At 33.2% G+C, this 20,150-nt stretch overlaps 2 protein-coding genes and 1 long non-coding RNA gene across 3 annotated transcripts; 2 read left to right on the top strand and 1 right to left on the bottom strand.

The window, feature by feature from the left end:
- Nucleotides 1–1,361: 1,361 nt before the first annotated feature.
- LOC133287294 (uncharacterized) lies at nt 1,362–2,485 on the top strand. The gene is made up of 4 exons (XR_009748227.1): nt 1,362–1,447; nt 1,745–1,821; nt 1,921–1,987; nt 2,420–2,485. It is a non-coding gene; the product is annotated as an uncharacterized LOC133287294 (long non-coding RNA).
- A 5,321-nt stretch (nt 2,486–7,806) lies between these two features.
- Nucleotides 7,807–11,279, bottom strand: LOC133287359 (uncharacterized). The gene is made up of 5 exons (XM_061484951.1): nt 11,223–11,279; nt 10,515–11,115; nt 9,524–9,986; nt 9,355–9,436; nt 7,807–8,031 (listed from the first exon to the last, which is right to left on the bottom strand). Exons 1-5 carry the CDS (start codon nt 11,277–11,279, stop codon nt 7,807–7,809), a joined length of 1,428 nt encoding a protein of 475 aa, XP_061340935.1.
- A 6,926-nt stretch (nt 11,280–18,205) lies between these two features.
- Nucleotides 18,206–19,274, top strand: LOC133287353 (uncharacterized). Its single transcript, XM_061484944.1, has 3 exons — nt 18,206–18,465; nt 18,634–18,755; nt 18,880–19,274. The coding sequence occupies exons 1-3, from the start codon at nt 18,292–18,294 to the stop codon at nt 19,025–19,027; spliced, it is 444 nt and encodes a 147-aa protein (XP_061340928.1). The 5' UTR covers nt 18,206–18,291; the 3' UTR covers nt 19,028–19,274.
- Nucleotides 19,275–20,150: the final 876 nt, after the last annotated feature.

Here is a 20,150-nt window from a genome sequence, read left to right as displayed (position 1 = left end):
TTATGTTTTACTATTTTATGGTTCGGCTTATACAAATGTAGGTGACCCTGATATTGATTTTGACCAGAGGTGTCAAAATAGGTTGACGTTTGTGGCTCAGCCTGGAAAGTGTTATATTAGCCTGGAAAGTGTTATATTAGGCTTTAAACTGTTAAGAGTCTTTTGATGGTAGGTTTTTTTTTTTTTTTTTTTATCTTAACTTTCAAAGCTCTATAATTTAGCAGCTTAAGTTAGGGTTAATTCGCGAATCAAAATTTTCCTTTCAATCAAATTTTTATTATTTAAAAAATTAAAAATAATATAAATTTAAATATTTATAAATATAAAATAAAGATTTTAATGTTTCTACAGTGAATGTAGATAACTTATTTACATTTCCTTTCAAAATGATATTGTTTTGAGTCGAAAAATTAAAAAATTATAATGAAAAAGATTATTATAACCCTGAAATAAATTATAATTACAAAAATATCTTGATTTTTACTTTTAAACGACGTTGTTTTGGGCTCAATGTAGATAAGTTATCTACGATTTAGAAAAAATGAATCATAAAATAAGTTACAAATATAATATAAGTAAAAATTACTCTGAATGTGATGAAGAATATAAGATAAAGTGAAATATGAAAGACAGAAAAATGAAGTGTAAAAAAAAAAAAAAGAATAAGATAAGATTAAGTATGAGTGACAAGGAAGTATTATTATATTTTGAATTCACGTAGTATTATTTTTTCCATCTAAGATATATCCTTATATAGGATTCTAAACATAATCAGGGGAATAATTACAATTCAACACATTATTTGTGTAATGGTTATAATAGCCCATATTAATTAATTAGGAAATCAAGTGTAATTAATTAATTAAACATGTTTTAGTGAGTAAAATTAAGTATAATGCTAAATTAAATAAATCTGAATCACTTTGGAGTTAAAAAGTGTACTCAGTGAAAATTAAGGGGTATAAATGGGTACTGGCAAAAGTACCCAAAATATAAAAATAAAAATAGTAACATCCCTAGAATAATATTCCAGACTTTTGGAAAGTTTGGTAATTATTGGAGTTGAATAGATAGACGAACCAATACCCGCTTAAAGCCACTTAACCTATGTTAAGTGACTTAAGCTACCAAATGACCCCCATTTCCCCCAAGTCCCGTCGCCAGAAAACAAAGAGAAGGAGAAGAAGAAGGAGAAAGAAGAGGAAAGAAGGGAGGAAGAGAGAGAGAGAGAGATCAAACCTTGATGGTTTTGGATGATTCAAAAGCCTAAATCGCTTAGAATCTCGCTCTCTTTCATAATCCTAGCTTTGTTTTGAGTGGGGAGCATTGTGGAGAGAGATATTACCTCTCAAAAATTCGGCCCTTTGGTGAAAATTGGGGTTTTGAGAGTTTCTACCTCCATTGAAGCTTGAGGAGCCATCAATCCTTGGTTGTGCGACCATTGGTGGTAAGATTCTAACCCTTGAACCTCATGATTCCTTGAAATTTGCATGAGTTAGGGTTTGTGAATAGTAAATTGGGATTTTTATGAAATGTAGTTGAATTAGCTATGTTCTAGGAAGAATGGAGCTTAGAGCATGTTATGGAAAATGCTAGGAATGTCATTTAATCGGTGGAAATGAGCCTAGATAGTCATTTGATAATTGTTCATAATATTGGAAAATTCATGCTTGGATTGGTTAGTATTCTAGCATGTTGAACAATTAGTGAGTTGAATGATTGATTGGATCCTTGTGATGTCTAGGATTGAGACATTTGGACCAACCGTGAGTGATCAACCATTGGAGCAAGCTATGGAGCTTGAATAGCTCATTGGAATTGGTAAGCTCATACTTGTGTTGTGCTTTGAATTGAGTAATTGATGGTTGATTGTGAAATACTTTTGGATGCAATGTGTTGATTGCATTACACCATGTGTAGGTGTATGTTTGTAAAAGTTGATTGCTGAAACTGTTGGTGAAGAACATAGGTTGACTGAAGCATTGAGGTAAGCCTTCGGACCTTGGGTGTAATTCCCTTGATTGTTCCACCAAGCCCTGAAAGGGTAGTGGTGATTATAGTGTATATAAATGCAATAAAATAGTGTAATGCTTTGTTATACGTATGTGTATGCATTTGGTGTGGCATAGGATGGTGTTTCCCTATGTTGGTATGTGGCATGACGATGCGTAAATCATACTTGGTAGTTAGCTGGCCAGTAGGACTATTTGCATCTGAGTTTCCTTAGGACAGCTTGAGAGCTCGAGGGATTTCTCCTGGAGATGTATTGCACTTTGCATAGATATGTATTTACTGCATTATTATTGTTATTGCTATTATACTGATATGGAACTGTGGGGGTGGAGAGATGCTCCAAGGACCCCTGGTTTACTGGATATATTCGTATATCTCACCCCGTGTTGTGGGGACCCCCTTTCAGGTAAGGATGCTGCAGGAGCCTCTGGTGGCAAGTGGCCATATCTGGATTATGCATGAAATGTGGCACTTCTTTTGAGTTTATGCATGCCTTTTGTAGTTGACATGTATAGGATTTTATTTTGAAAGCCCATGGTCATTTGTATATCTTGATTCATTGGATGAACTTAGCCTATGCTCATGCCTTTGGTTGCACCTTTTGTTGATGGGAGCCAAGGGAATGATCATAGTGTTTTGTAAGCTAAGTTCTATGATTTGTAAAGGATATGTAATGTAAATGATGCCTACTTGAAATTCAATATATGCATGCTTGTTATGTATTGAGTTGTTGAATTGGTTGGGCTGAAAATCAATTAGGTACCCCTTTGTTTAAACTGGTAAACGATGAGAAAACAAAGGTCATGCTGCCCAAATTCTAGCTAAATCTCATGAGGAGAGGTTGGATGAGTGCTAGGATTTAGTTTTGGGGCATGGACAATTGGGGTTTGTAATGGGGATGCATTTTCCCCTAGGCTTGGACTTGAGAAATGTGGGAATTGGAATTCCCTGGCAGCGCGCTTAAGCGCCCAGGAGCGCGCCCAAGCGCCCTGCTGCCCCTGCGAGTGCCAATGCATTCTGCCTCCTCGCGCTGGAGCGCCCAAGTGGGGGCTTAAGCGCCCAGGATTGCGCGCTGGAGCGCCCTGGCTCGCGCTTAAGCGCCCTTTGCTGCAGAAAGTTGGGATGCTTACTGTCCCCTCGTGTTTTAGCGCCCAGGGTGGGGCTTAAGCGCCCAGGGTTGCGCGCTTGAGCGCCCTGGTCCGCGCTTAAGCGCCCTTAGCCACTGTAGGAGGAAATGCTTCTGTCTCTGCGCGCTAAAACGTCCCAGTGGGAGCTTGAGCGCCCAGGCTAGCGCGCCCTGTTGCGCGCTTAAGCGCCCATCCACACTGGAAACGCTGATGCTTACTGCCTCCGTGCGCTTAAGCGCCCAGATGGAGGCTTTAGCGCCCGATAGCGCGCGCTTGAGCGCCCGGTAGCGCGCTGAAGCGCGCGGGGCCTGTGACCAACACTCTCTTGTGTTGCTTCAAATTGTCCTAACTTGGACTACAGTGCTCCGATTTGAGCACGGTTTGAAGCCACGGGTAGCTAATGAAGAAACCTACAATATGGTAGAAGTATTGAATTAAACAAGAAGTAAATTAATGGTTTAAAAATGGGAAATGAACATGATGTTAAGCATAATTTATCTGTTTCCGCAAGGTAATATGGTTATGATCACGAAATTGGGTATTATAAGTTCGGTACGTTTTAAAATGAAAAATTTATCCGGATTTTAATTGAACCCATGTGATTGTAACTGCGCTTAATATCATAATGCGATGTTAACAAACCGGTTCTAGAACGGGGTGTTACAATGGTTATAGAAGTCATGAAAAATAATGAGTCACGTATTATGAACCATGTAAAAGGTCATCCAAAATATTTCAAAACTCTTCCTTGGATGTATTCTACAATTCAACACGGTGTTATGGTTATAAAATACATCAAATGTCATGAAAAACAAAGAGTCACATGTTATGAACTATACGAAAGGTCATCCATAATTCATGTGAAAGGTTAGCCATAAAATTTTACAACACTCCCCCTTGAATGTATTTTACAATTCAACATACCGTTAGTGTGATAGTTATAGAATGTATCAAAGATCATGAAAAATAAAAAGTCACATATTATGAACTTTGTGAAAGCTTATCCATAATATTTTACACTAAAAATGAATTTTCAGCAGTGATATGTTTCAACAGAGAATTAATCCGCGCATCAATAAAAATGAAATTTTCTATTAATATTTAAGCATGTTATATATCCAAATTTGTATTGAAACATATTGTATACAATGCATTTTAGTAATTTTGTGGATAATAATAACTAAAATGTTTTTTGTAAGGGTAGTAGTTGAAGAAAATTAATAGTTTTACTTTCAAATATATAGCATACTGCGAGCAATTATTCAATGCTAGTATTAAGATCATTTTTTCATTATTACTTTTAGTTTTCCAATACAGTATTTTGTGATGACTTTTAGTGAGAAAATCTTTATTTGATAACCTTATTTAATAATGAATTTAGTAAAAGTAATAACTAAATTTTCATTTATATTAAAATTGTATTTACATTTCCACTTGTATATTTGTGTACAAATATTATTTTATTAAAAAGTTATATTATAAAAAAATAGATTGAGTCCTATCATTCTCTTTTCTCTCTCCTCTTACCTGTGGGTCCCACTTATAATTTTATTTCTATATAAGATAACTTTTTTTCCTACAACATAAGAAAAATATTTTCCGTAGTTATTAGGGGTGTTATAATGTTGCAATAAACTCCTCATTGTTTGGGAGTGGATCCTTTTATGAGTTATCTATGTCATATGGGAGAAGCATAGTCATATAAAGATGAATCAATAATAATGATAAGGGAAGGTAGAGAGAAAATATGAGGATATGTAGTTACAAAATCATCAACGTTGATTCATCATTGTATGGTTAGAATTCTCTCACATGACATAGTCATGTTAAATAACACATGAGATGATCCATTTTCTATCATCCTACACTCTACATTAAAAATTGAGAAAGATTTAGAGGGGATGCATTGGATTGAGATTTTAAAGGATTTTAATGAATTATTTTTGAACAAAAAAATTCATTGGTATTCAATTAGAATTTTAAAGGACTAAAAAAAAGTCATGTGATATTCTATTAGAATTTTAAAATATTATTTTAGAGTTCATCCAAATCTGTTGGTATTCAATCAGATTCTAAACAAAGGAAAAACAATCTTGTGGAATTCAAAAATCTGACGATTTTAATGGATTTTCTATTGGTGTGAATTTCGTGAGACTTTTTAGTGAGAAATATAAATAAGACGCCTCTCTCATAATCTTACCCCAACCGCTAGAATTTCTTGAGATTTCTCTGTTGCAGTGTTTTCTTCTTCCTTTGGCGGGTTGACCCATTCAAAACCGGGTTCCGTCATGGGAGTTTCGTCAAAGTTCAAAAATAGTAAATTTTTAAGCGATTTTTATCACAAAACAACCCAGAAAAACCAACAAGATTCTAATAAAATCCATCTAAAAAATAGCATATTTTTGAGAGCTTTTAGAAGTTTAAAAAATGATTTTTCAAGCTATAGGTCACGATTTGTTTTGGTACAAAAATGTATGATTTTTGTATTAAAAATCACATAAAACCCTCAACCAAATTTTCCTTTTACATCAATGAAACAAGATCAATTTAAAAAAAAAATCGAAACTTTCATAATATTAACCGTATATTTCGTAACAATACATTCATGAACGAAATTTCTTTACTATAGGAAACGATTTCAAACAATTTTTGTATCAATAGAAAACTAAAAATTTATTTTTCAAAAGCCTCAAAGCAATTTAAGGTTTTAATGTATCGATTGAAAATAATTTGAAATTTTTTCTAAACTTTCATGTAATAAAACCCAGAAATTAGATTTAAAATTTTCTTAGAATACTCAATGAAAATATGCATATGATATATGGTTAGAACAAAAACTCTCATCACGTAGAACAAAAACCCCAAGGTTTCCAAGATCAATTGCAAAATATTCCAAACGAAATTTTATCATGAACTTTGAGTTCTATATGCAAATTTAGAATTATTTTAATAAATAAATAAAAATTGGGTCTTATAATCATATAAGCATAGCTTTGATACCAAATGAAGAAGATAATTTTTAATTCATTGGTCAAACCCAAAAACATGAACAAGAAAATGTTAATGCATGGAGGATTCGTATAACTTTAGATATATAAAGAGTTGTTGCTAAGTAATTTTAAATATTTGTTAAAAATTATATTATGCTTCACTGATTGAGAAAATTATATTAGATTTTACATTTTTTTATTAATATCATTGCATTTTTTTATTTTTTTATTGATTCTTGTAATTTTGAATATTTGTTAAAAATTCATATGATTTTTTAAAATCTTGTAAATTCATATTGTCTTTTCAAATCTTATCAATTCTATTCAAATCCTTTAAAATCCAATCTTATGAAATATTGATTGTAAAAAATATCTTTTAAAAAAGTCTTTAAAGTCCGTCCAATTATAAGTAGTCTTTTAAAATACATAAGATTTTTTATCTCAAAAAAATCTTTCAAAATCCTAATCCAATACACCCCTTTAAAAAAAGAAAAGAAAAAGTACAAGGCCTGGGAAAAACCATTCGGTGTGTTAGTGCGTGGATATTTTAGAGTGTGAATTATTCAGTAAGTCATTAATATTTTTTTGGTACATTAAGGTATAAATGTTGTGTTAGTGCTAATAATAATGGTGTAAAAGTATTGGGAAATCATATTCTTATTTTACATATATTGCTTTTTCATGCTATACTTACATTGAATAACATGTTATTTCTTTAAATTTTTTTTAAAAAATTAGTGGATCCCACCTCAATTGTATTAGTAGGAGATAAAATTTCTTTACTACATCATGAGAAAAGTAATCTCAAAAATATTATACCAAAAAGTCAAAACGGGAAGGCGATTAAAACAAGCCAAATTTACTAGGGTGATGTTTTAGACATCAAATAGTATCCGAAGTACACATGGACCAGGTTTTGGATATGAGCCTCTTTACCAATTAATTTATTCTTAGGAATCAAATTAATTACTCTTTTTGCAGATTAAATAGCCCTAATCTTAAGATCAAATTTTAAGGCCTCACTGGAAGGTCACTATAGCAAGTATTAGGCAGGGTAACTCCTTTATTTGTTAAAATTAGGTAAGTTGGGTTTAAAAATATCAACTGATTTAAACTAATTCATTTTTAGCTCGACTCGTGTAATCCGCGAACTAAGTTCACGTAACCTCGTTAACTGAGAATCTGAAAAGTGAGATATACCCTTTGTTGTTTACTTGGCAATTTTGCATTTTTCGAGTTCCTAATCCAAATACAAAACGACACAAGAGTGAGAACAAGAGAAAAAAAAAAACACAAAAAACAAAAACCGTATCACTTTCCCATTTCAGGTTTCAGAACTTTTGTGCTGTCCATGAGTTAGATGAATGATAGTTATTAATCTTATGTCACATAAAATTGTATAATGAAACAAAATTGTGAGACTCATAATTTAAGAAAAAGAAAAAAGAAAAAATATATATAAGATTTTATAAATGTGCAATATAAGCAACTATCTTATACGACGTAAAACAATTATTTCCCTAAATGTAATGTACCGTAAGTGGATCTGAAATTCTGTCATTTCTTAGAATTGTGGAAATATTTTCATTTAAAAAAAAATATTAGAATGGAAAAAGAAAAAAAAAATTATTCTCACAAGTCACAAGTGTCAAGTGATCAATATATCATTGTTATATTTAATTGTAGTTATTATTACAAGGAAAGCAACCACAAGCACTGTGCCTCGAAAATTGTGAGTTATGCCTGTGAATCATCTTTTGAGCTTGTTCAGTGGCTTTTTGGATTTGCTCCAAGTGTTGTTGTCTAGCTGCTGTTCTCCATTCCTCAGCTTTCCTGTGAACAACTGACATCTTCTTCATCAACTTCTCTTCCAGGTTTGACCTCATCTTTTGTATTTTCACCTAAGCAATATTTTCAATAAAACAAGCTTAGTTTCAATTATATAGAATATATTTATAAATTTTTTATTTATAAATTCTTACAAATTATATTATATATTATGAAAATTACATTCTTACATTCTTAAATGAGTATACTTCACGAAATACATCATGTAGTTTATAAATACAAAATTAATAAATATAACTTTTATCGTGCTTTTGAATGGTTTTGAGCACTTTTTAATCAGTTTATAATAAGAATTGAAAAGACAACATGTCAAGTAGTTTTCAACTTGGATTTTGTTTTTATTATATTATTATTATGGTCTGCATAGAATAGTGGATCGATTCCTCATCTAGAAACCATTGTGCAGCTGTCCAATTTTTGAACCATGGAAAATAAAAAACAATGCTTCTTGTCTTCTTTCACATATTTCTCACATAAAATATATCATAAGCATTCTGAACTCAATTGCAATTCTTTTATTGTTTTAATCATTCCAAAATATTATACATATGACATATCTTATACTGTGCAATAATCATTGTGATTTTATGTTTAAGTTGTTATAACTTATAACTCTAGCTAACTCAGATACTCCAAGTTTCCCGCGAATTTCGAAATGTAATGTTCACATGTGCTCCCTAATATAATATTAGGAACATTATTACTTTTGGTTTATTTTTTATTTTTTTATGAAGGGAGAGAAGCATGAAGATATAGATGTATTAGATTGAGGAAGACAAAGACTGGTCAAGAAAATAATAATAATGGTGTCCATGAGTTGGGGGGTGGGGCTCGAGGAAATAGGCCAAGTGGCCTAAAACATGTCCTGCGAAGCATTCGATTGTTGTCAAAAGTTCACACTAGGAGCTAATGTACAAAACTTGTATGCATAGTGAAAATTGTCTTGGGTATGTATGTATATGTTCAGGACAACAAGGCTACACCATGTGCATTACACAGTGATCTGCTCTTACAAACAGTTCAAACTGCTTGCAAAATGATAACTTGTACTTACAAATTGTCACATTTTCAGATTTAAATGCCAATAGCATGTGCCAAGAAAATGGAGGGTAGGAAGACCAACTAAAAAATTTAACAATTCTAAGCGGATTTCATCTCCTGATTAGAGAGCAACTTGTACTAATATTTAATTTAATTTAGAGAGTAAGAGATGGGGTTGAGCTCTGGTCATTTGGTCAACAATTACTGCAATGGCTTAGAATGGCATTTTATATCACACTATTGATATCTTCAACTGGAATTTTTAATGATAGGCTGAATACAAATCATTGCAAAGTAAGCATACTTCATAAGAAAAATGAATGGCAATGAAATACCTCAAGCTTTCTTGACCTGGCTTCTGCTTTAGCATTTTGAAGGTTTACCCAGGCTTGGATTCTTGCTTCTTCTCTCTGATACCTGAAACAACTCAAATGACAATTTAGTTCTAGCCATACATATCAAATGAAACTACAATATGCTGAAACTTTTTTAAGGTTTAGTTACCTAAGACAGCACTTGGTCTTCTCCTCTTCTTCCCATGTAGAAGCCATGCAGTCTGAATCAGCTTTCTGGCTAGCATTGTGTCTCAAGCTTTTTGATATTTCCTTTTCTTCCTCTTCACTTGAGCTCCAATTTGAAGTGACTAAATCATATTGTGATCCTAGTTTCAGCTTAGAAAAATGGCACTCCTCCAGTTGAATAACATCAACAGTGCAGGCAGTGCTATTGGGGTTAGCCAAGGCCAATGGTCCTGACCTACTTGCAGGAGTGTTATGGCGAGCTGGGGATGAACTCTTAACTGGGGTGTGGCATCTTGAAGTTGTGGAACTTCCCAGAGGAGTCATCTCCGTCCCAACATCTCTATGTTGAATGTCATGAATCACTTCTGTACAAGCATTTTGCATTGCCTCACCAGCTTGGTTTCCAAAATTAGGCAAAATGGGTTCTATGCTGTCTGTGAACTTATCTGCATTGCAATTAACTATATGTCAAATGAGTTGTTATCTTAGTAAAAATTGAACCCCATTATTTATACCATTCAATTTCAAATACACCCCCAATACCAATAGGATGAGAAGTTTGGGTTCTCTTCCCATTTTTATACATGAGATATATCATCATCTTATTGTTAGTAAGTTGCAACAGTACCAGAGCAAGTTATCATCATGCTCAACAACTAAGTAAACAAGGAAATAAGAACCTGTAAAATTTTTGAATCTTCACCCTACCCACAACCAAATTATGCTAAATTGAGACTACCTCCCAAACTAGTTCATAAATTTGCAGCTTCAAAACCCAAATGAGTCTTAAAGCTGATTAAACTATAAAAGATGAAAAAGTTTTAGTGTAAGAAAAAGGTTTGGAAATTAATAAAGACAAAAGAGAAAAGATGCAGGATGATAATGATGGCAAAAAGGGTAGGATTGAAAATAATGAAAAAGGCAATGCAAACAGGGCAAAGGTCAAATTTTGAAGTTAAGATTGTTATCCCCACCTTTTAGTACTATGTCTGTTGGGCATGAGACCACATTGAATGCGCCGAATGAGTTATGGTGGTCCAAAGATGAAGACCTTTGGAAGTTTGGGACAGCTTTGGATACCCTTCCCTGTGTGACCCTTGATTTCTCCGACAAATCCAACATTTGGTGCTTAAAGTTATCACATTGTTTGGTGCTGATCTTTGAGGACTCTGATGATACCTTCATGTTGTTATGAGCAGGTGAGTCATGGCATGAGGTGCTCATGAGCCATTTCTCTGCATCATCCCATTTAGAAGGGAAGCTCTTTCTTGAAAGGTTTCTTCCAACGCTAGAACTGAAGCTGAAAACGGGTCTACCAGGTGTGGGTGGAGCCTCTAGTCTCCTTTGTTGTGTGACAGAGTTGTTGTTGTTGTTGTTGTTGAATCCTTCTCTCCTCTGTGCTGAAACCTCAAGAAAGCTTCTGCTTTCTGCATAACCATTTGGCATTGGAAATGACTTGACAAACTCAGAGGTTTCCCTGAGATTGAGTTTGCAAAGTGGGTCAGGGAAGGCATCTACAAATGGGTTGTCTTTGTTTTTCCCATACAAGCTCATGTTGCCTTCAAAGGGTGATTCCTGAACCACAAAAAAGGATCCCAAAAGATGAGAAGTGAGCAAAGAAAAAACTTGTAATGGTGAACAAGTGAATTGAAGATAAAAGACATGATATGTAGGATCTTTACCCCATGTGGCACCAACACAGATGAAGCTTGGAAGAATTTGTGGCTGGGGAGGTCCATTGCAGTGAGTTTGAGCTTATTGATGTGATGTGAGAGAAATGGACTCTCTCTCTAGTGAAGCCTGGCTAGTGTTAATAACCCTGGCCCTCTGGTTCAGTTATCTGCTTTAGTCATACGATGTTTAAACACTTGGTCAAGAGAAAGTGACAGTGTAAAAAAAAAAGCATTAGACTTAGTTGGAATAAGGGTCTTAACTCTTAAGTAGGCACATTAACAAAATGACTCACATGTAAGGGGCAAAAAAACACAGCCCTCTCTTCAAGCTACTGTGTCACAAACCCTCCTTAGTCTTTTCCATCTCTAGGAGAATGTGGATTGGATGGGGAAGAAGACAAAAGAATACATTATAAAAAAAGAGGGAGCTTTGGGAGGACATGTATATTGGAAATAATTTAAGAAAGAACATCAAAATGTGTGGCTGTCAGAGACTAATAGCTCACACTGAGGACACATCAAAATTAAAACAGCAGGAAATATGCCAATAGAAACAATGAATTATAAATTCTATATTTTCTGAATTAAATATTCTAATTTCTAAATGAAGCAAGTATTATATATATATATATAGATATTTTTTTTTTTTCACCACTGATTATCTCATAGATTCAATTCTTTGAGTCGTCTATAGATTAATTCGGAATTTGAGACGAGTCGAGAATTAAAATTTTATGTCCCTTTTTTCAAAATGACATTGGTGGAGATTAAATTGATATCTTTTTTCACTCACTCAGCTTCGTTACATCAAGTGAATAATATTGTATAATTCTTATGTCTTTAGATTATATTACTAGTTGTTATTTTATTTTTTTGAAGTTCTTCTAGTGTTGGAATTGGTTGTAAATTTGGATTCCTACTTTCTAGCTTCTAACCTCTCGGACTATCTCCTAGGCCTAGCTGGCATGCCTAATAATTTATGTAATATGTTATTTCACTTCTAGCTGTCATTTCTGCTTCGCCCCACAAGAAAATGGCCATTGTTTAATATAGAAGGTGGACTTACACTTAAAATATCAATCTACATTAACATATTTATTAAATGTGATTATTTTTGTATTCCATATAAAACATTCATTTGTCTTTACACTTTGATCTTATGAACAAGGTGGAAAATCTGTTTTGAAGCAAAGAAGTCTGCTGCGGCTGAATCAAATCAAATCATTCTACTTTAGACTTAATTCAATGCCCTTACTTATTTTGGTACCTTCTCCCGCAGTTATAAAGTCAGGTTGCCTAGGAAAAGAAATAACTTATTTAGTTTGAAGTTTGAACAAAAGACTGTTTCTTTCACTGACAATAAAAATATGAAGGGTAAATTATACTAAGGAAAAAATGTAAATGTACCCCTTAACTTTACCTTTTTTTGTTTTGTTTTTGGATACACTATAACTTTAGCTCTTTTGAAAGATGTATTTCTGTGAGTTTTGCAAACGTAAATAGCCATCAAAACAATTTACTTTTATGGTTTGATGAGGAGTTATCAATTTTATGTTCAGACTATAAAAAGTCAGTGAGGGTTAGCCTGGGATATGGCAGATTTTTTGCCTCAGATGGGTGGTCATTAAAAACTGATAACGAAATTCCTCATATGGATAGCAAAAAAAATTGAATCCCACGAATCTTAATTAAGGCATTTGCTCTTCAATGAAAGCCTTCGAAGTTCAAACTCAAAAAAGTGTCATTTGCATACTTGTATAAATTTACATATTTAATTTCTATGCAAGCAGTTAGATCATACCTTAATCTCACTTTAACTTTTTGGAAGGATCCAAACTATACGCATATTTTATATAATTTGAGCAAGTATCTTTTTGCTTTTGCTCCAGTATTTGTTAAGGCTCCAATTTGAATCATTCATTCCAATTATTTTATAGGTTCTGAAATGTGAGTGTGCTGTACAAGGAGAGATTGCAGCACTTGCCATGGTAATGTGATTTGGATGTGCATATAATTCATTAGAAAGCTGTTTTTTTCTCGGTACATTCCAACATAGAAGCATTTTATACCTTACATTATTAAAATAGCTGTTTACTGCAGTATAGCTTGAAAAAAATAAGAGGCCTTTGCGGTTTAAACTTTGAAATGGATCTCTTCATAATTTTGTATAGGCAAGTATTATACTAGTACTTTCAACTTAGAATGCCTTAATGTTGCAGAAATTGCAACAAGATTTACAGGCCAATCAAGATCCTCATTCATTTGATGAAGTTATAGTCTATCTGTAGATAATCTCTCGCCTCCAAGTTTGAACAACTACATACTTGTTAGTCCTAGAGGTTTGTGTAAAGAACTAATTTAACTCAAAAGCTTAAACTGTTGGATGAAGTTAGATTAATGGTTTTTATACTTCTTTAACACGCCCCCTTATTAAATAAATGGAAGACGGTGAGGATCGAAACCGTGACACTAAGGCTTTCATACTATGTAAAGAATCAATTCAATCCAAAAACTTTAAACTTTTGGGTGATGCTACATTAATGATCTTTATACTTATCTAACAATTTTTTTCTTGTAGTTTTTTGTGGTTGAATGCAATAACCTTGATACAAAATAAGCAATGGTTATTATGATTCTCTCATCTCTGGCTTAGGTTCTTGCTTTTTTGTAACCATCCGGCTATTTTGGACAGAAGTGAAACTCAGACTTTGTTCAGGTAAAATTATAGTGAACCAGAAAATTGTCTTTATTTCAATGTTATGACCCTTTCCTTATTTTGTTCAATTTTTCATTTCACTTTCACGCATCTAGATATAGCCTAAATTTTTTGCTGATACTCTTTATCCTGATTGAACAAATATATTAAAACTTGAATCATTAGCACATTAATTAACGGTTACCTGGCTGTAACTAGTAAAGCACTAGAATGTTATTTTCAAATCCTATGGTCACATAATTAACAGGAAATTATTTAAATGAAAAGATGCAAGATTTGAATTTGAATTTGTCAATGAATATCAGTTTTGTAAACGTTTTTTTATTGCTGCAGTTTATCCTGCGAAACTAAGAGTAAAAACTGCTTTCATTACTGATGTCTGATAATATGATCTTAAGAGTATGTTCTGGATTTTAATATTCTTCTTCCCATCTTTGTAATTACTTTTTTTATTCTCTATTTAAATTCTGATGGTATATGATGATACAATTACTCATAAGATCAGAAAATGGTGGTATACTCTGTATGCATACTCAATTGCCCTCCATGTTGGCTACCTGTAAATTTTAATCTATATAAATGGGTTTAATGCTGAATTTAATTGAGTCCACTATTTAGATGTTCTCTATGTGAAATAAGAAAAAAGGGCCTATATATACATAATTGGCCAGGAATTACTTGAAACTTGGAAAAATGGGATTTGAATCTTGCTATGAGACTATATTGGTTGCAATATCAGTAATAACTTTAATATTGTTTCTGATTATTATGATACATGCTAAAAGTTGAAGTTACACACCCCTAAGAAACGAGGGACGAGGAAAATCAAACCCATGATCCCATAATCACATATGATAAATGAAGGTCATCAATAATTTTATGTTTCTCTAATACATTATTTTTTTGGGAATAACTTTAGTTTGGGAAACAGAAAGAACATTAAACATTACAATCCATGATAGCTTGCGTACATGATTGGCAACCTAATGAACCTACAAATAACATCTAAAGATCAATAGACATGTCCCATCATTCTTTCTTGACAAACAAAATTGATACAACGATTAAAATGCCACACTATTGACAAAAAATTACTTGAAAGTCACATATTGGAATTTTTTTTTCAAAATGTCACGTCACCTAACTCGCTACAACACCTGACGAATTAGATGTGGACACGTGGTAGTAGGTTAATGAGCATGTAAGTCGCTACACAGTACAACAAGATTAGGTGGCAGACAACTTCTGTCCCAGCCTGCCACGCGGCCTAAAACGCTAGGCAGCATGGCGATCAGCTTTTTTGACACTTGTCAAATTCGCTATGCTACATAGCATATTACGCGACTGTTGTGACACGTGTCACAAATGCATTGCGTGGTGCTACGGTGGCCACATAAGATGCTATGCTGCCCAGCGAGTTTGCCATGTGTCAGACACGTAACACGCTAATCTGCCTAGTGTTTTAGACCGCGTGGCAGGCTAGGGCAGAAGTTGTCTGCCACGTAATCTCGCTGCACTATGCAGCAGCTTACGTGGCCATGAACTTGCTGCCACATGTGCACACCTAACTCACCAGGTGTTGTAGAGAGTTAGGTGACGTGATATTTTGAAAAAAAAATTATGATCCGTGGCATTCAAGTTATTTTTTGTGAATAGTGTGGCATTTTGATTGTTGTCCCAATAAAATTATGTTTTTTTAGATATTTTTCCTTTTTTTTTATACTCTAATCTCTTAGGAGATATGATAAATAAAATAAAATAAAATTCTTGACATATGATAAAAATGAAGTGAGAAGATAATCATTAAGATTTAGGGAAGTCTTATAACAAGAGGAGATTAACAATTTGAAAATTGAGGTCATCATGAAAACTTTGGTCATCGCCCATGGAAGATGCAATGATTCCCATAAGAAATGATTAAGAAAAAGAAAATTGCACCCTAGTAATAGAGGGAATCTTTTGCTTTCCTTTTTCTAGGAATAGAGAGAATCTTTTGTTTTCTTTTGTCTAGGAATACTTGGTTCCTTATTTCTTGCACGTAAAATATACAATCACCATCCCACCCATCAAGAAGTAGTATTTGTTGGAATTAATGAACAATGATCCATTGATTATGAGTAAGAAGTGAGTTGATAAAGAAAAGAGAAAAAAGAAGTTGAAGGGGTGTGTGGGTTTTAACAAGTCCCACATTGGACACCTAGTTGGAAGTGAGAGAGTTTATAAGCTCTCACCTCACTCTCCTAGATTGACCCTTGGGTCACTATACATTTTGTTTGTGAAAGGGGAGGAGCTAGGTGGGCTTTGGTCCGACCGGCTCGGCTCAGTTCATAGGTGTGTAATAAAATTAATTTTTTATTAAATAATTTTTTAATTTTGTCTAAAAATGTATCCGTTGCTTCCCTCCAAAATTCAAACCCAAACGTTTCTACTCTCCGATTTTTTGAGCAATTTTGAACCGAACCGGTTCTTCTCTTTCGCCAACCGGTCACCGGTTGTGTCTGCTCGCCGAACCGGTCACCGGTTGTACCTGTTTGTCGGAACGGTTACCGGTCGCACCCGTTCGCCGCCGTCAGTCACGGTGGTTCATAGACACTGACACCTTCAGAAATTCATCGATTTTTTCTGCACTGAAACTCTGCCGGAATTTTTCTCCTTCCAATTTGCATATTCCTGTTCATACTCCGGTGTAGTTTTCTCTGGCATTCTGTTGTGTTCGTTTGGGCTGTTGACTGATAGTGCCACCACTCTTCAGAAGAAATCCGTTCTATCCTGGGAGACAAGTGTCCATCAACCTTAGGCATCAGTGAGGGGGAAAATTGTCTTAAGGAGACACTTTATGTGGGCTCGGATTTATTCATCTGATTCTGCATATTTTATTCCTATGATATCTTCATCTGTCTATTTCATCATTTGATATCAAGTAAGTCCGTTTTAATTTTTTATAATTGCATAGTGATAATTATGATCATTTATCTCTTCTGTTCTATATATAAGTTCAAATCTCTTAGTGATTTAATATCACCACCGTCTTCAATAACAATATTTAATACAGAGTCAGATTCAATGCTAAGTATTGTGTTAAGTTTACAAAATCCCTTCCAACGACTATAGTGCACAATAGACAATTATATATGCCTTATCGGCATTTGCTTACGAATTGGGTTTCCTATTCTTGTACCCTCACATCTTATAACAAAAATATAGAGTCACATCAATTATTTCAATAACTTTATAATTAGGAAAATGTAGCTCTCATGTCACTGTAGATGGAAAAAAGTGCAGCAACACTTATTTTTATCAAGATACGCATGCGGATCCTGATGCTTTTTTTTTTTTGCCAGGATACGACCCCGTATCCTAGTGTTAAAAATTTGCTGCAACTTTTCTCATCAGCAGTGAAAGGAGATCCGAGAAACCCTTATAATTAAGTACGCCTTTAGATTATGTTAGTTTAGAATAACAAAAATGTTTACTAAAAAAATTGAGATAATTTTTTTTAAAATTAATTATTTTCTCAAAATAATCATTTATAAACATGTGGTAATTATCTCCCAAATATTATCTTTTAGTCCCATCCCATGCTTTTTTTAGTAGAATTCAGACAAGTGATAACTTATCAAGTATATGTATTAAATTGACTTGGTTTTTTTTGTTTAGGTAATGTTTAAATTTTTTATACCTTGTCTAGTTATGTTTGTTAGGTAAACCTTGTCTAATTATATTATTTCTTAGATTGTCTCACTTATATGATGATTCATCCCACTATCAAAGCTCCATATATGAAATGGAAATAATTAGTAAACTGCTTTTAAACATTATCATAAACGAAACAATATCAAATTCATTAATGCCGCCTTATAGTGACATGGTGAATAAGAGCAATGACCAATTGGTAGAAGAAAGAAAACTATATCAAGAAGAGAAATAATAGTATAATTTTGGAGGAAGATTTTATTATTTTATATTTTCATGGAAGATGATATCCACCACTAAATTTTATTGGCAGTATTATGAGTCCCACAATAGAACATTCAAAAATATTTTTCCTATAAAGACCAACCAATACTATGGCCATGGAATTCACCGGCAACACAAGGCAAAGAGATAAGCAACTTTGGCCCTACATGACTTAATATATCTACTAATATATTAATCAATGTATCATGACAAGACATGAACCATCAATAATTGAGATTATTAGATGAGCAAAGCATACAAAACTGATATATGCTTACCATTAATAACTAATTAATCTTGTCATGATATCATTATATTATTACTATATATGCATAATCCACCCATCAACAATTTTATTCTTTTCCTTCTTCTTATCCTCCTTCTTCTCCTTCATGTTCTTGAAGAATGAGATTGATGGCTGTTAACTATACTTTCTCAGCTCAAATCTCAATTCAGAAACATGGTTCATTTCTAAAATATGCAAAAAAAGAGTTGATGTACAAACGCAGCTCTGTCCCACAGAAAAAGGCACCAGTTGGTCCAGTACTACTAAGGATCTCAGCATCCATCAAGAACAAGGTCAATATCCTATATCTTTCTTCTATACTTTTAAAACTCCATGCCAAGCTTTCTTTGGTAATTACTATTTTCCAAACTGAACAATCCCATATGATTAATTTATAAACAGAAATTAGACTATGCTTTAGGGACTATCTGTTAATTGATGTATATTTTTCTTCTAAACAGGTTTATGAAGATCAATCTGAGGGCATAATTTGCTATGAAGATGAGAATGGAGAAATAATTTGTGAAGGGTATGATGAAGGGCCTCGTTATCAACGAATTTCAAGGCCAACCCATCATCCAAGGTAGAGAAGCTTACCTAACTTAGTACTTAACTCCCTCACCCACAATAAAAAATAAAAAAAGGTACTCAACTTCAAATTTGTAGATTTTATACTTATCTGACCACATAAATTTTGTTGGGTTCAGGGATGCTGAAATAATGAATCTTCTACTACAACTAAGTTGTCTTCAGATTGTTAAAGGGGAAGGAATCAATCATGCAGTTGAAAGTGTTCATCTGCAAGAGGATTTAACTGCAATAAATGGCTTTAACTCAATTGGCCAATCTATCTAGCCTTTGTCATACTCGAAAAAGCTCTGAACAGTTATGTGCAGTGCTTGTAGTTGTATGTATCAAAATGGTGAATCAAATTAGCACATGTATAGGGGGTTCGTTCATACAATTTGTACAAGTTAATAATGTCAATGCTTTTTCTTAATTGCTTTTCCTTTGCAATCAGTTCATACAGTTGTTTATTAGTATTTTAGATTATCTGATAGAAGAGAAAGGGAATAATGATGACTTCTTATCACACAGCAAAAAATTTGTCTGGATGCCACTGTGATCTGAAGGACACATTTAAGTTTTAAGAATGTCTTCCACTGTTAAATCATACATTTATGTGAACACAGACTTTTGACACTGAAATTTTAATGGATAAATTAAGGGAAATAGTTGTCTTATGTCACGTAAGATAATTGTCTTATGTTGTACACTTATAGAATTTTGTGCCCATATTTTCTTTTCTTTTTTAGTTTTTTAAAAACTTTGGGTCCACAACTTTGTTTCACTCACATAAGATACTTATCTTACATGACGTAAGATTAATAACTCTCATAAATTAATAGTGATAAACACGTATACCATTTTATATTTATGTATATTTTATAACATTTTTATCGATTTTAAAAAAGATGTTATACTGTCAATTACGAAGATGTGACTTTAGTGTGATGTGTTACAAATGACAAAACTATATGGACAAAATCCAAATGCAAGAATAATACACAAACCAACATCTTATTTATTTAAATCTAAAATTAATCTCATTCCTCTTCTGCACGTTGCTTTAACATGAATGACCAACAATAAACCACTAAGATTGATCAAGTGATGAGAGTTTGGATAATTTGTATTAAGTTATGTGTTTAATTCCCACTATTGTATCCACAATAAAAATAAAAATGACCAACAACAACTGCACGATATGATGATTGCAATGGTATTTGAGATATTTTCAAGAGCACACCTAATAAATTTAAATGGTATACATGTATATAAATTGATGCTAGAAACAGTGACTATAGGGTTTTTTTTTTACAAAGATTTCATCCAGAGGTCATCAAATATTTGTACCCCAGATAAACATCATATGGCTTCTAACAGCCCTTCTTTTGGTGTCTTCTAACAAATAATT

The sequence above is a fragment of the Gastrolobium bilobum genome, unplaced genomic scaffold, assembly GCF_033153095.1.
Source record: "Gastrolobium bilobum isolate Gb01-03AN ecotype WA unplaced genomic scaffold, APGP_CSIRO_Gbil_v1 utg11002, whole genome shotgun sequence".
NCBI classification, from domain to species: Eukaryota; Viridiplantae; Streptophyta; class Magnoliopsida; order Fabales; family Fabaceae; genus Gastrolobium; species Gastrolobium bilobum.
The sequence above is the reverse complement of the archived record's forward strand: the minus strand, read 5'-3'. Positions and strand labels throughout refer to the sequence as shown.